Source organism: Oncorhynchus mykiss, chromosome 1, assembly GCF_057628025.1.
Source record: "Oncorhynchus mykiss isolate SJ-2025 chromosome 1, ASM5762802v1, whole genome shotgun sequence".
NCBI lineage: Eukaryota > Metazoa > Chordata > Actinopteri > Salmoniformes > Salmonidae > Oncorhynchus > Oncorhynchus mykiss.
In genome coordinates this window covers 75,336,462-75,353,747 of record NC_143022.1, presented here as the reverse complement: position 1 = coordinate 75,353,747, position 17,286 = coordinate 75,336,462, and the positions used below count along the sequence as shown (strand labels likewise).

The following is a 17,286-nucleotide window of genomic DNA, read 5'->3' as shown; positions in this document are numbered from 1 at the left end:
CATACAGTGGGGAGAAGCATGTAGAGGTCTGTAATTTTTATCATAGTTACACTTCAACTGTGAGAGACGGAATCTAAAACAAAAATCCAGAAAGTCACATTGTATGATTTTTAAGTAATTCATTTGCATTTTATTGACTTTATTGACATAAGTATTTGATCACCTACCAACCAGTAAGAATTCCATCTCTCACAGATCTGTTAGTTTTTCTTTAAGAAGTCCTCCTGTTCTCCACTCGTTACCTGTATAAAAGACACCTGTCCACACACTCAATCAAACAGACTCCAACCTCTCCACAATGGTCAAGACCAGAGAGCTGTGTAAGGACATCAGGGATAAAATTGTAGACCTGCACAAGGCTGGGATGGGCTACAGGACAATAGGCAAGCAGCTTGGTGAGAAGGCAACAACTGTTGGCGCAATTATTAGAAAATGGAAGAAGTTCAAGATGACGGTCAATCACCCTCGGTCTGGGGCTTCATGCAAGATCTCACCTCGTGGGGCATCAATGAGGAAGGTGAGGGATCAGCCCAGAACTACACGGCAGGACCTGGTCAATGACCTGAAGAGAGCTGGGACCACAGTCTCAAAGAAAACCATTAGTAACACACAACGCCGCCATTGATTAAAATCCTGCACGGTCCCCTTGCTCAAGCCAGCGCAGGTACTGGCACGTCTGAAGTTTGTCAATGACCATCTGGATGATCCAGAGGAGGAATGGGAGAAGGTCATGTGGTCTGATGAGACAAAAATAGAGCTTTTTGGTCTAAACTCCACTCGCCGTGTTTGGAGGAAGAAGGATGAGTACAACCCCAAGAACACCATCCCGACCGTGAAGCATGGAGGTGGAAACATCATTCTTTGGGGATGCTTTTCTGCAAAGGAGACAGGACGACTGCACCGTATTGAGGGGAGGATGGATGGGGCCATGTATCGCAAGATCTTGGCCAACAACCTCCTTCCCTCAGTAAGAGCATTGAAGATGGGTCGTGGCTGGGCCTTCCAGCATGACAACGACCCGAAACACACAGCCAGGGCAACTAAGGAGTGGCTCCGTAAGAAGCATTTCAAGGTCCTGGAGTGGCCTAGCTAGTCTCCAGACCTGAACCCAATAGAAAATATTTGGAGGGAGCTGAAAGTCTGTTTTGCCCAGCGACAGCCCCGAAACCTGAAGGATCTAGAGAAGGTCTGTATGGAGGAGTGGGCCAAAATCCCTGCTGCAGTGTGTGCAAACCTGGTCAAGAACTACAGGAAACGTATGATCTCTGTAATTGCAAACAAAGGTTTCTGTGCCAAATATTAAGTTCTGCTTTTCAGATGTATCAAATACTTTTGTCATGCAAAAAAATGCAAATTAATTACCTTAAAATCATACAATGTGATTTTCTGGATTTTTGTTTTAGATTCCGTCTCTCACAGTCGAAGTGTACCTATGATAAAAATTACAGACCTCTACATACTTTGTAAGTAGGAAACACTGCCGATTTTGCAGGTTATCAAATACTTGTTCTCCCCACTGCATGTCCCTCTCCTCAAAAGGAACAAATGTCTCAATTTCCCATAACGACCGCCATGTAGAATTTTCCGGCATTTAGGATTTTGTGAAAAAAAAACACACCGCTACTCCTCTGGCACCGAATGACAACGCTACACAAAACTTGATATTTAGCATCTATGGACACTATTTTCCAGGGTAGCGTCTCAAACATGTATGCTACTGACCAATAAACATTAATGTGGGTGTGGTGTTGCATAAACATAAATATATGCATATAAATCATGTTCTGATGCTGATTGGGTTTTTTGGGGCAGTTACAAAACAAGTGTTATTTTCTTCTCAGGAAGGCCAAGTCTGAATATTTTATGTCCGTTACCACTGATGGTAACAGACAAAACTGTTACCAGTTTTGGAAGGCTGTTAAGTCTACGTCTGGAAACAGTAATGTTAAGGAATTACCGTCATGTGTACTGAAGGACTTTGTTGCTGTATCTGACAAAACTGAAATGCTGAATTTTTTTCAATGAGCACTTTGTATCATCTGGTAGGCTGTTTGATTCAGTGTCCTCGGTCTCTATACAACCTTGTGGATTAACCAGCGAGAGCTGGTCAAACATTTAGCTTTTTGCCATTCTCAGTGCAGGAGGTACATAAAGCCCTGAAATCCTTAGATCAGAGAAAGCCTGCAGGTCCTGATCTTCTTGATCCCTGTATTTTAAATCTGGCAGCTGATTTCATAGCAGAACCCCTCTGTTCCATCTAACCCTGGAATGTAATGAAATTCCAAAGATCTGGAAATCAGCATTTGTCCTACCACTTTTAAAAGGGGGAGATCCAACTCTTTCAAATAATTATAGGCCAATCTCAAAGCTGTCACCCCTGGTGAAAATACTCTAAACCCTTGTGAGTTAACAGCTAAAATAGTATATAAAAACTCTATTTTATCAATGTACCAATCGGGCTTCAGGAAGAAGCATAGCGCAATTACAGCAGCCATGAAGGTTTTAAATGATTTCACTGACGCCTTTGACAAAACAGCACTGTCTCACACTTTTTACAGATCTCTCTAAGGTGTTTCATACAGTTGATCATGCTACACTGAGGCAGAGATTGTCAAGTGGAGGTCTTTTGGAGCATGCAGTTGCATGGTTTGCTAACTATCTGTCTGATAGAACTCAGTGCACTCAATTTGATGGGCTCATGTCTGTTAAAAGTATCTGTCTGTAATGGTGTGCCCCAGGGCTCTGTACTTGTCCCCTCTTATTCACTATTTATATAAATAATTTAGACAAAAATGTCCAATGCACAACTTCACTTTTATGCTGATGATACTGTTTATTGTTGTGCCTTGTCTCTTACAAAAGCTTACCAGAACTTGCAAACTGCTTTTTATACTGTTCAACATACCTTGTGTCAATTGAAGCGTATCCTCAATACTGACAAAACTAAACTAATGGTGTTTCTAAAGCAAGAAATAGACCTCTGAACTTTTCACCTATTACTACCTGTCAGGGCAATGAGATTGACTGTAACCTCATATAAATATCTTGGCATTTTAGTGAATGACGACCTCTTTTAAATTGCATATTCAACAACTTACAAAAAATTTAAGCTGAAGTTGGGATTTTATTTTAGGAATAAGGCCAGTTTTTCTTTTGAAGCCAGGAGTCGGCTAGTATCAGCTACATTTATGCCTTTACTAGACTATGGGGATATTGGATATATGAATGCTTCCGCTCAGTGTTTGAGATCAATTGACACCCTTTACCATGGCGCATTGAGATTTATTTTAAACTGCAAAACCCTTACGCACCACTGCACATTGTAAACCAGGGTTGGCTGGCCTTTTCTAGTCACTCGCAGGCTCAGTCACTAGTATACTTTTACTTACAAGGTCATTTTGGGTTTACTTCCATTTTATTAGGACATATGTATTGTTCAGAAATGTGGTGAGTACTCTCTTCGTTCGCAGGACTTTATCCTACTAACTGTTCCAAATGTCCGAACTGAATTTGGTAAAAGGGCTTTTATGTACTCTGCGCCATCGTCTTGGAACGCCTTACAAAATACTTTTAAACTGGAAGAACTTGTCCTGATTGGTGTTTTTAAATCCCTGATGAAGGATTTTGAGACTGATTCCCTGACCTGTCAATGTTTTTAATTTGCCGTTTTATGATTTTGTTATACTCTTGTGAATTCTATGGTTTTTACTAGATTACTTATATATTTTCATGTTGTCTGTCTGTAATTGTGTAATGACTGTGTAATGAAAAAGATTTCAAATCTCAAATGAGCCCTTCCTGGTTAAATTAAATAAAATATTCACATTGTAAAATAAAACACTCAACATTTCCAAGCACATTCAGATTGACCACACAGTGGCACTACAATGGATACATGTTAATATCTGTTGATCTGTTTGACTCAGAGTGAATGAATTTGACAGAGGCACACATGCTCTAGTTAACATGTAGAGTTTGTCAGTTTGGCTGCATAGTGGCGCTGTTGGACATGAAAAAACTGTCATACAAAATGAGTGTATTGCGTTCAAAGACGTGCATCCATAGATGCAACATGCCAAAGTTGATTGCTCGAGCGGTTCTGGAGAAGATGTTTATTGGTTGCGCTATGGGGCCAAAGCTTGAAACCTGCCATGGCTGCTGGCATCAATATTTTTTTAGTTGTTTTTATTTGTCCTGGTCCCATATCTGTGCCTAAAGCTGAACCCAGAACTGTGCCTAATAGAGAAACCTCAACCCCCGAGCCAGAACTCCACTCCTTTATATACCACTGGACTACAGTGTGTGTGGCTCATTCAACTGATTCAGCAGAGTATAAGCTTTATCTTTTGCAGGAGAGGTTGGTCAGATCTGGTCAGCAAGGTTTCAAATAACAGTGACCCAGATACTTAAGCTTTTTATGGACGGCGGCTGCTTGGTTGTAGTGGGGCAACAAATCATGTAAGACAAGCATATAGTTCTCAGACGCTTCAATATGGAGCTTTAATGCATTAGATTAGCCTCTTTTTTTTCCAGGAGGGCAAATATGCTTTAAATCCCAGCAGGACAAGAAAAGTCACTCAGAAATAGGCACAGCAGCTGACATCTCTGTTATCGCTCTTCGACGGAAAGTAGGACATCCAGGGGACCCTGTTCATGTTAGGAGTGAGAGAAAGGAGACAATAGAGAAATAACGAGAAGAGATGAGAGAATGAGAAAGAGAGCGAGAGAGATGATCAAGTTGGAGGTTGTGACATATGGTAAAACCCTCTGGGGCTCAGCATTGAAGTCGACCATCAGGTCCTAAATGGGGCTCTATTGTCCCTCTAACCCCTCTGACATCAATGCAAATGAAATTCATATCAAACACTTATCACCAAAACAGTATCATGCTTTTAACTCACCTCATTGCGATGATCAATTTTAAAACAATAAGTTCAACAGCAGGTTGAAACAGAGTAAAACGTGGTAGTTGTGGATGTTGTTTAAAAGCCTAATGTAACAAAATGAACAGCGCTTTCGAAGGTGATGATTCATTCAATGCAATTTGTAGCTCCCCTCTGCAGCTTGCTTTTTGACTGCATGTAGATTTATGAACACAAAGCTTTGCTTTTCATACCTGGACACGGCCCTCTTGATTCCTTCAACCTTGTCCGCCTCATCCTTTAACTTTTCCCCCATGTCTCGTTTCAAAATAATGCCGTACACTTCATGTCCAACAAATCAACCGTTTTATAACAGAGTGCGCAAACAGACCGGTCCTTCAGTAAAACTAATCCATAGTCCTTTGTCTAAGTGGCAATAAATGAGCGTCTTACCTTATTTCCTTGCTGATGACATTTTGCAGCCTGAACTTTTTTAATTAACAAAAAAAGACTTGCTAGCTACCTGAAAACAAATCTCTCATCTTCGGTGCTGCCTTGGTTTTGAATTAATAATATGAAACTCCTGCAAAATCATGAAAGCCTATTGGCTAATCAGGGTTGACATACGTTGGGAACTACAACATTACAGTGAATACCAACGCAATTTCGAAACTAATGCATGCAATTTCAATTATTTTCTCCAGTTTATAAAATCAAACTGTAGAATAATAGTAAAATACATCAAAACTATGAAATAACACATATGAAATCAGGTAGTAAAACAAGTGTTCAAACAATTATTTATATTTAAGATTCTTCAAAGTAGCCACCCTTTGCTTTGATGACAGCTTTGCGCACGCTTGGCATTCTCTCAACCAGCTTCACCTGGAATTTTTTCCCAACAGTCTCATGAGGCATTTATAAGTTTATTTGAGCAATAAGGCCCGAGGGGGTGTGGTATATGGCCAACGCGGAGTGCCTGGATACAGCCCTTAACTGTGGTATATTGGCCATATACCACAAACCCCCGAGGTGTCGTATTGCAAATATAAACTGGTTAGGAACGTATAGTACCAGTCAAAAGTTTGGACAAGCCTACTCATTCAAGGGTTTTCCTTTATTTGGACTATGTTCTACATTTTAGAATAATAGTGAAGACATCAAATATATGAAATAACACATATGGAATCATGTAGTAACCAAAAAAGTATTAAACAAATCAAAATATATTTCATATTTTAGATTCTTCAACGTAGCCACCATTTGCCTTGACAGATTTGCAGACTCTTGGCATTCTCTCAACCAGCTTCATGAGTAATGTATTTCCAACAGTCTTGGAGTTCCCACATGTGCTGAGCACTTGTTGGCTAATTCTCCTTCACTCTGCAGTCCAACTCATCCCAAACCCTCTCATTTGGGTTGAGGTCGGGTGATTGTGGAGGCCAGGTCATCTGATGCAGCACTCCATTACTCTCCTTCTTGGTCAAATAGCCCTCACACTGCCTGGAGGTGTGTTGGGACATTGTACTGTTGAAAAACAAATGAGTGGGACTAAGCGCAAACCAGATGGGATGGCATATTGCTGCAGTATGCCGTGGAAGCCATGCTGGTTAAGTGTGCCTTGAATTTAAAAAAAAAGTTTTTTTTAAATCACAGACATTGTCACCAGCAAAGCATCTCAACAGCATCCCACCTCCTAATCCATGATTCATGGTGAGACCAAGCATGCGGAGATCATCCCTTTACCTACTCTGCGTCTCACAAAGACATGGCGGTTGGAACCAAAAATCTAAAATTTGGACTCATTAAACCAAAGGACAGATTTACACCGGTCTAATGTCCATTGCTCGTGTTTCTTGACCAAAGCAAGTCTCTTCTTATCGGTGTCCTTTAGTAGTGGTTTCTTTGCTGCAATTCGACCATGAAGGCCTGTTTTACAGTCTCCTCTGAACAGTTGATATTGAAATGTGTGTTACTTGAACTCTGTGGAGCATTTATTTAGGCTGCAATTTCTGAGGCTAGTAACTCTAATGAACTTATCCTCTAAAGCAGAGGTAACTCTGGGTCTTCCTTTCATATGGCAGTCCTCAAGGGAGCCAGTTTCATCATTGCGCTTGGTTTTTGCGACTGCACTTGAAGAAACGTTCATAGTTCTTGACCTTTTCCGGATTGATTGACCTTCATGTCTTAAAGTAATGATGGACTGTCGTTTCTTTTTGCTTATTTGAGCTGTTCTTGCTTTTTTGGTTACTACATGATTTCATGTGTTATTTCATAGTTTTGAAGTCTTCACTATTATTCTACAATGTAGCAAATAGTACAAATAAAGAAATACCCTGGAATGAGTAGGTGTCCAAACTTTTGACTGCTACTCTATAGATCGTTTTTTTTTGCGTTAGGTTGCCGACCCCTGCAGTAGGCCAACTCATACTCTGTTCTTTTGAAATACATGTTCTTCCTATCATAATGTTTCTTTAGACCTGACTAAAATCAATAACGGATTTATTGTGACGGTGTATATTAAATTAGACCTTTTTAAATGTAGATGTTCCAAATGCGCGCATCAGAGGCTTGTATGCAGCTTTTGCGTGTGTAAGCCTGGAGATACTACCGTGAGACCAGCAGTCTTTTCCATGACAATAACCAGCTGAGAAAACGTCATGTCCTCCACAGCCGTAAAGGAGAGGTGTGAGAGATGATAGAGAGGAGGGGTGAGTCGTAGAAATATACTGTACTGGCATAAAATGTCTAGTAAATTGCCCATTTGTTGTAATGGGAAAGCCGTTACCAACAGCTAGCACATATTCAATTTATGTACCTTAATATCATAAAACTATTTTCTATTATGCTCATTTCTCTTTTATACAACATTGCCTATAATAATGTTCAAGTTCATACAAACGCTAGAGGAGAATGTTAAACTAAAGTACGAAGGAGAGTGGTGTTGAGACTACCCTAGAGTGTATTAAATATTCATTGTCCTGTGTAGCTCAGTTGGTAGAGCATGGCGGTTGTAACGCCAGGGTTGTGGGTTTGATTGCCAAGGGGGACCAGTATGAAAATGTATGGACTCAAAATTGTAAGTCATAAACACCACAGCCAGAGAAACAAACACAGGTCAATAAAAACCTGATAAGACTATTAAGCAACAATAACTCCAGCTGTATGACAAAGCACAGGAAAAAGATCTAAGACAAGTCGGCCAAAGTCAACTGATATGCCTATTCAGTAAGAAAACAATTTTACCCAAGCCATCTAAAAGCACGCCACAAAATCCTTGCTATATACTAGTCTAAACCTTGACACCTTCACCCAAGATAGAGAGCGTAGCAGCGTCAGCATTACCCAGACCACATGCTGTGCTGCATTCCCCGCTTGAGGTAAAAGGGTCGTTTCTAAGAGTGCCAGCTGCCAGTCAAATAGATAGCAGGTGCACCCAACATCCTGTTGTGATTAGACAGGCATGGGTCTGCCTGATGAAAGCCAATGGTAGCAAAACAACATCAAACCCTGTCCGTCTGGGATTCATTCTATGAAAGCACTTCTGAGAGCAACCACAGCTGATGACACTAATGTAACCCTTTAAACATGACCCTGGGGTGTGTGTGTGTGTGTGCAAACGTTCAACTACATTGAGCTTGTCATGTTGCCTAGACCAAGGGGCTTGAGGTACGGAGTGCCCTGCTCTAACATCAGATTGACTCACCCCCAATCCTAACATTAACCATTAAGGGTTGGGAAATGAGTTGAACCTGCACCAGTGGTTTTGGGCAGGTTCCTGGGTGGGAACAGGCTTATCAGGCCTCTCCAGTTGTTTAGGCATGCTGTTTAAACATAAACACAACACAGACAATTACAGGAAGTAGGAGGTTAGTGCGTGTGCATGCCACTCAAACAGATAACGCACACGTGCTCTACTACATAGAAGCGTGGGAGAGAGACAGACAGACAGACAGACAGACAGACAGACAGAGACAGAGACAGAGACAGAGACAGAGAGAGAGATAGAGATAGAAACAAACTCAATTTGTAATCTACAACATGATTTGTAAAAAGGTGAGGGTAGCCTAACCGCATTCGCAAGAAAATGTGATATCATTATAACAGTCCATTTTTAACCTTTCCTCACACACACTACCATCTACCTGTAGGGGCCAATACCAGTGCATGTCATTCTCCTCTAGTACAAAATTAAATGTCTCTTTTATTGAGTTAGCATGAGAGAGAGAGCGAGCGAGATGGGGGTATCAAAACTGTCCCCTTGGCAGTTTTCATTATAAGATCCTCAGGGCTAAACATGAGGCACAGTAATAGAGTTAGACTTCAATGTCAAAGTAACTAGCAAAATGAAAGGCTTGCATAAAGAGCAAACGTCAATACCACTGTGTGTGCATAAATACACTATACAGTGCATTCGGAAAGCATTCAAATCCCTTCCCCTATGCCACATTGTTACGTTACAGCCTTATTCTAAAATGGATTAACAATTTTTGTTCCCTCAATCTACACACAACACCCCATGACAAAGCAAAAACAGGGTTTCAGAGATCTTTGCAAAAAAACAAACAAAAAAATAAATATCTGATTTACATAAGTAATCAGACCCTTTGCAAAGAAACTTGAAATTGATCTCAGGTGCATCCTGTTTCCATTGATCATCCTTGAGATGTTTCTACAACTTGATTGGAGTTCACTTGTGCTAAATTCAAATGATTGGACATGATTTGGAAAGGCACACACTTGTCTATAGGAGATCCCATAGTTGACAGTGCATGTCAGAGAAAAAAAAACGAAGCCATGAGGTCGAAAGAATTGTCCTTAGAGCTCAGAGACAGGATTGTGTTGAGGCACAGATCTGGGGAAGGGTACCAAAACAATTGTACACGATTGAAGGCCCCCATGAAAACAGTGGCCTCCATCATTCTCAAATTTAAGAAGTTTGGAACCACAAAGACTCTTCCTAGAGCTGGCCAACCAGCCAAATGGGGGAGAAGGGCCTTGGTCAGGGAGGTGACCAACAACCCGATGGTCACTCTGACAGAGCTCTACAGTTCATCTGTGGAGATGTGAGAACCTTCCGGAAGGACAACCATCTCTGCAGCACTCCACCAAACAGGCCTTTGTGGTAGAGTGGCCAGACGGAAGCCACTCCTCAGGAAAAAAGGCACATGACAGTCCACTTCGAGTTTGCCAAAAGGCACCTAAAGGTCTGATGAAACCAAGACTGAACTCTTTGGCCTGAATGCCAAGCATCACGTCTGGAGTAAGCCTGGCACCATCCCTACGGTGAAGCATAGCGGTGGCCGCATCATCATCATGATGTGGGGATGTTTTACAGCAGCAGGGACTGGGAGACTAGTCAGGATCAAGGGGAAAAATGAACGGAGCAAAGTACAGAGAGGTCTATGATGAAAACCTGCTCCAGAGTGCTCAGGTCCTCAGACTGGGACGACAGTTCACCTTCCAACATGACAACGACCCTAAGCATTCAGCCAAGACAACGCAGGAGTGGCTTTGGGACAAGTCTCTGAATGTCCTTGAGTGGACCAGCCAGAACCCGATCAAACATCTCTGGAGAGCCCTGAAAATAGCAGTGCAGCGACACTCCCTATCCAACCTGACAGAGCTTGAGAGGATCTGAAGAAAATAATGGAAGAAACCCCCCCCAAATACAGGGGTACCAAGCTTGTGGCATCATACCCAAAAATACTTGAGGCTGTAATCACTGCAAAAGTGCTTCAACAAAGTACTGAGTGAAGGGTCTGAATACTTATGTAAACGTGATATTTCAGATTATTTTTAATACATTTGCAAAAAAAATTAAAAAGTTACAAAGTTTTTGCTTGTCATTGGGGTATTGTGTGTAGATTGATGAGGGGAAAAACTATATATTCTAAAATTGATTAAGGCTGTAACGTAACAAAATGGGGAAAAAGTCAAGGGATCTGAATACTTTCACACTGTTGCTGACAGGTGTTAAGAATCGAGCACACAGCCATGCAATCTCCATAGACAAACATTGGCAGTAGAAAGGCCTTACTGAAGACCTCAGTGACTTTCAACCTGGCACCGTCAAAGGACGCCACCTTTCCAACAAGTCTGTTTGTCAAATTTCTGCCCTGCTGCCTCGGTCAACTGTTAAGTGCTGTTTTTGTGAAGTGGAAACATCTACGAGCAACAACGACTCACCCGCCAAGGGGAAAGCCACACAAGCTCACAGAACGGGATCGCAGAGTGCCCTAGTGTTACAAATATCGCAAAACTCGGTTGCAAAACTCACTACCAAGTTCCAAACTGCCTCTGGAAGCAACGTCAGCACAAGAAATGTTCAATCAGGAGCTCCATGAAAAGGATTTCCATGGCCGAGCAGCCGCACACAAGCCTAAGATCAAAATGCGCAATGCCAAGCGCACCGCCATTGGACTCTGTAGCAGTGGAAATGCGTTCTCTGGAGTGATGAATCACGCTTCACCATCTGGCAGTCCGGCGGACTAATCTGGGTTTGGCGTATGCCAGGAGAACACTACCTGCCCGAATGCAGCGTGTCAACTGTAAAGTTTGGTGGAGGAGGAAAAATGGTCTGGGGCTGTTTTTCATGGTTCGGGCTAGGGCCCTTAGTTCCAGTGAAGGGAAATCTTAAAGTTACAGCATACAATGACATTCTAGACGAATTCTGTGCTTCCAACTTTGTGGCAACAGTTTGGGGAAGGGCCTTTCCTGTTCCAACATGACAATACCCCCATGTACAAAGCGAGGTCCATACAGAAAGTATTTGTTGAGACCGGTGTGGAAGAACTTGACTGGCCTGCACAGAGCCCTGACCTCAACTTCATCTTACACCTTTGGGATGAATTGAAACACCAACTGCGAGACAGGCCTAATCGCCCAACAACAGTGCTCGACCTCACTCATTGCTCATGGCTGAATGGAAGCAAGTCCCCGCAGCAATGTTCCGACATCAAGCGGAAAGCCTTCCCAGGAGAGTGGGGGCTGTTATAACAGCAAAGGGAGGGCAAACTCCATATTACTGCCTAAGATTCTGGATTGAGATGTTAGACGAGCAGGCGTCCACATACTTTTGGTCATGTAGTGTAGTCAGAGGTACCTATGGAGTGCTGCCAGGCCTCACACACATGCAAGCGCACAGACACACACACACACCCTTCTCTGTCCATTACAGATATTGCTGGGGTAAGCAAGTGAGCCAACTAGGTCTTGTTGAGCGAGCCCCCTCTAAGGAACTCAAGAGACTGCATCAAGACAGACTGCATCTCCGTGCCTTTGTCTGTCTGTCCGTCTTACCTTCCATCCTCTCTGCAGAACTCTGGGCCTGAAGACTTGACTCCGCTCCAGCCGGGCAGTACTTCAAAAACACAAGGCAGAATCCTCTATACATTATTCCTTTTAATCTACCTCCACTACAGGGGAAGACGGAGGAGAAAATGTCATTGGTGAGAGCGGTAGCCTGTGGTACACAACTCCGCTGCAACAGCTTGTGCTGTAGTCTGCAGTAGGCTACATCCCTCCCTACTTAAATTCAGCATAACCTCCCATCCAGGTCTGCACTGCACCATGTTTCCCTCTAAACTCGTCCTTTCCTGGTCTCTCCATCCTGCATATTGTATTGTGATGAGAGATCCAACTATGAGCTTCCTGTGAGAAATGAGAGAAATGGGGGCCACATTAAGCAGAATGAGCCAACTTCTATCCATAATCTTCCCTTTCCTATCCTTGACAAACTGGTTTTAAGCTGAGCAACAAACACAATCCCATGTTTTAGAAGGGACACTTTATAATGTATTTATTAGGGCCAATTTGGAATGAGCAGGGGCAAGTTTAAAGAGATCACTGGCGCAGGTGAGTGAGCGAGGGACACAATGCGTTTCCCAGAAGCGTAGGCCTAGTTTCAGGTAAATCCTCTGACCACCCCTGGCTGCTACAGTGCTCTACTCTGACCTCTCTCATCCCTATGGGTGGCCTAGGATTACTGCCCCTGACATTACACAATATCCTCACTGTCTCTCAAATCGCTCTACAGTGCAGCCACTCTAAACATCCTTACCCCTTTTCACCTGGATCCACCAAGGACATCAAGTCAATCAACTCTGGATTCTAGCGCAGGTAAGAGGACGCCAGGTCAGGTGATTCTATGGTGCTTGTGCCTTCGCTCTTCCTCTAACGGGTCTGCTTCAGAAGTTACACCCATATCCGCTCTCAATAAGCCACTACAAAGAGGACACCCGCTCAGAACATATCTCAGTGTGTCATGTACTGTACAGCTGGAGACTTTAGATTTGAATATCCGCATATAAGGCCTAATAAACTCACTCCTCTACAAACCACATCCATCCAGCACTAGGCCCATTTTTTTAAATTAAAAGGCATTTCTTACCACTAGCCGTAAGGAGTTGATTTGTTACGGTCCAGCGATCATTCCAAGCGAGGTCCTTGTGTACACATGGACATACTGCGTGTCCTTGGATCTCCCTCATATAACTGAGCCAACCTCCACCTGACTGGTGTGAATGTCAGGTGTTGCGTAAGAAGGGGCCCTCCCAGAGAGTCAACACAAAGCCAGCCAGTGGTCACACAGAGAGAAAATCTCTTCAGGTCTCTGTTGACACACAGCAAAGTCAAGCAGGGCTGCCCACAACGTCACCCCATTAGTCTTGTGTGGTTGCTATTGATTAAGACAATATGTTTAGGTCAACATTGAACACATTACTGTTAAGGAACAAATGTGTATAGGTCTAAGAAGTCATTGTGACAAAATACTTGTCCCTTTAAAAAAAAAAAAAATAAGACATTTGGCCATTAAAGGATAGACCTATAGCCTAACCAGAGTTTCACCTCAATGGCCTCCAAAACTGTCATAGGTTGGTTGTAATCAATTCACATCACACCAACCCCCCTAACAGAAACCCTACAACAACAAAAAAAAAAACATTAGCTTTGATCACAACACTTTGTAAACATCGGCTCAAGACCAAATGTGTAAATCACTGCTAGCTGTACACAGAGCTTGGCTGGACAGGAGATAAGGAAACCTCATAGTAAAACCGTCGTCTACAACTAGCCTGCATCCACAATCGTACAAGAAAAGAAAAAAAACGGAGAGCATCTCTTATCATAGAGAGACAGGACACGCACAATGTCCTCTTCTACACCGTGCCATAAAGAGTCCCTGGGCCCATTGTCCTCCGAAAACAGGGAGCCTTCTTTACCGCCCTCCCCCATCCCCAGCCACCCATGACGCTGCTACATTATATCTACAACAGAGCACTGAACAGTACATACAGGTCCAGGGGACATTCATTGTGAAAGCACAGACAATGCTTCATGTTCCAATGTGGTTCTATTGTGATGGGGATTGTGCCGATTGTGCTAAACGTACTGATAAAATCAAATGTTATTTGACACATGCTCGACTAACTGGGAAATGCTTACTTACAAGCCCTTCTCAACAATGCAGAGAGAAAAATATTTAAAAAAGAATAGAAACATGATAATAACACGAGGAATAAATACACAATGAGTAACGATTACTTGGCTATATACAGTACCAGTCAAAAGTTTGGACACAACCGCTCATTCCAGGGAATGCTAAGATTGTGCAAATCTGTCAAAGGCAAAGTGGTGGCTACTTTCAAGAATCTAAAACACTTTTTGGTTACTACATGATCCCATGTGTAATTTCATAGTTGTTACGTCTATGTTATTATTCTACAATGTAGAAAATTGTTTTAAAAAAAGAAAAGAAAAACCCTTGAAAGAGTAGGTGTGTCCAAACTTTTGACTGTGACTGTACATAGGGTACCGGTACCGAGTCGATGTGCAGGTGGAAGAGGTAATAGCACAGAGTAGACACGTTAAAGAACTAGATAACACACCACACACACAGCAACAGGGCAAAGGTCTCCGCCATGGAAACATGGCATGGTAAGGATAAGGATTTATATTGATGTCCATGTGAATGGAGGTTGGCGATAACAAATGGCTGGGTGTGAATTGTGGAGCTAGGTCATATCTCCCAGACAGGAGTCATTCTGAGAGCACTCGGTCACTGCCACCTGAGAACATGACTCATCCAGTCATCCAGATAAGTTACTGGAAAATGAGGGGGAGAGAAGCACACACTGTAGGCTACCAATATGTACAGTCATACTAAGATAAACACAGTAGTGTTTGTACGCGTGTTAGGTACACACACACACACAGATCCACACTCACATGATTACACACAAATGATGACAAAGTGATTCGGTGAAACATCTTAATCACAGTAACATTTTACTTCTGGCATTGACATCCACGTACGTATTTTTGCAGTGGATTTCAGGGAAAACCCATCAGAAAACAAGCATTCCTAAGACTACAGGTCCTGACAACTCCTGGGGGACAATCAAGCACAACCTGAAGAACTTTCCTTTCATCCTGAATGTTTACCTGCTGGTGCCATCCAGAGTAGTGCACAGCACACTGACTGGTCACAGACATGCGTGGACCTGGCACCAGAACCTAGGTACCTATACAGTCAGTGTCAGTTCGGAACTTAGCCTGGCATTTAAATATACAACAGTCCCAGACATAATTTCAAGATGTTTTCTATACCGCCTCCTGCCCCTAGCTCTGCGCCTCTTTTTTTCCTCTAGATTTAAAAGAAGTACTGAGAGATGGAGCTCAGCACTGCAGCAAAAGGACTAGACCTCTCATTATGTTGGCAGGGGTCCAGGTTCAAAGCTGCTGGGTGCATTGTTTAAGGAAAAACAGTAACCACAATATTCAAATTCTGTGTCAAAACTATCTGATTTTAGGATATTATGATATTTTGAAAAAAAAGATTTTGCACATGGACATATATATATTACATGTAGACATTGGGGTGATTGGGCATAAAATTAGACTACTTTGCAAATCCTCAGAGCTGTGTAGGGTGGGTTACAATGCGAACAACAACAACTACTACCTAGTGAATACAACATTTAAAAAGGTTTGCTGCATAAAATATTTTAGCTTATTAGAGGCTATACGAAAAAAAACATCAATACTCCGTTTCTTAGAGATGAAACAATATTTGATAATCTGTTGAAATTCTATAGTTTCCTTCATGAGTCTTTGGTAGCCAAACATTAGGTTGCATCATCCCCAAGTGTAAATTGTAGTGTAACTTGAGTATTCCTTTATGGCTGAAAACACATTTATTGAAAATGGGATTTCGCAAAAAAAGTAACCAGCAAGTACATCAATGTAATGCCTGCAACCGGAGTGCGCTACAATGTTGCGTAGTCTATCAACTAGCCTATGTTGCTGTAGAAACTCAACGTATGACAAGCAAATAGCCCTGTAATACAGTGTCACGACTTTTTTTAACCAAGCAATTAAAAGCAGAAACTCTCACCGGCATCATTTTAGCCTCGTACCGCATTTAACCAGATTTGGAATTCCTTGGCTCGTAGTATCGAGGAAAACTGAAGGCGTTCGATTGCTTTTTAATCCTGATCCTGTCCGGTAGCCAGTCCGATAAACCAGTCGATGAGTTGTCTCTTCTTGTTATTGAAAGTAACTTAAGTAACTTTGGCTGTAAAATAAACCAAAGATAACTACATGTATTTCGTAGGCTGTATAGCCTAATCAGTCTCCTCTCCGCATATGCCGTGGACCTGTTGTAACAAAAAAAATACAAGGCCTCCTTGAAATGAAAGTTTTCAGTGGCGATTGCATCGCTTGGAAGTTGGTAGTCGCATTCGGAAACGCGTTGCGTTCAAAACTCTATTAAATTATTGACATTACCCAAACCGATCAAATAAGACGATAATGTACGATGTATTTGATATACTATTTTTTTGCGATAGGCACCTACAGCTTCAGGAAACTATCAGCCCTGAAACACCGCTAACAGCGTAGTTCGAATGAGTGATCGCAGTTTTCCCAGGAGTGACGTAGGGGGGATGTAACTCATCCCATTGGAATGTAAGCTCCGCCTGGTTTCGGACTGTGAATCTATCCCCACCTACTGGGTTGAGAGTGTAATGAATCTCACCTTTCCATGGCCAGTCAACATGACATGACATCTTCTCAGCCCAGGAGTCAGCTGAGTTGGACCTCTATGGTTGGACCACCTTGACCTCCCCGCTTGATCATTCCTGCCGAACAGAACCTTCCTTTGTCCACCTGTTTCACAGACAGCCAGACAGAGATTTAAATGATATTGCATAGGCCTATTTTGAAGCTACTGATGTTTTTAAATGACACAAACATAAACTATACAACCTCATAATGTATGTTTTTGTCATTAAAACAAATCAGTAGCTTCAAAATAGGCCTATGTAATATTTCTAAAATGTTATTTTGGATTGTGTTGTGGTAATAGACAAATAGTACGTGCTACCTGGGGGGGCAGGTAGCCTAGTGGTTAGAGTGTTGG

The 17,286-nt window shown here is 42.3% G+C and overlaps 1 protein-coding gene across 3 annotated transcripts in view; it reads right to left on the bottom strand.

Annotated features, from left to right (window-relative positions):
* tp53bp2a (tumor protein p53 binding protein, 2a) overlaps positions 1 to 16,827 on the bottom strand; it is a 51,876-nt gene extending 35,049 nt beyond the window's left edge. The window contains exon 1 of one of the 3 annotated variants that reach the window (XM_021610871.3): positions 16,261 to 16,827. In XM_021610871.3, coding sequence (XP_021466546.3) covers positions 16,261 to 16,287 — 27 coding nt within the window. In that variant the 5' untranslated portion in view covers positions 16,288 to 16,827. The remainder of the gene's footprint in view (positions 1 to 16,260) is intronic. The other 2 variants (XM_021610856.3, XM_021610879.3) reach the window with 2 other exon arrangements.
* Positions 16,828 to 17,286: the final 459 nt, after the last annotated feature.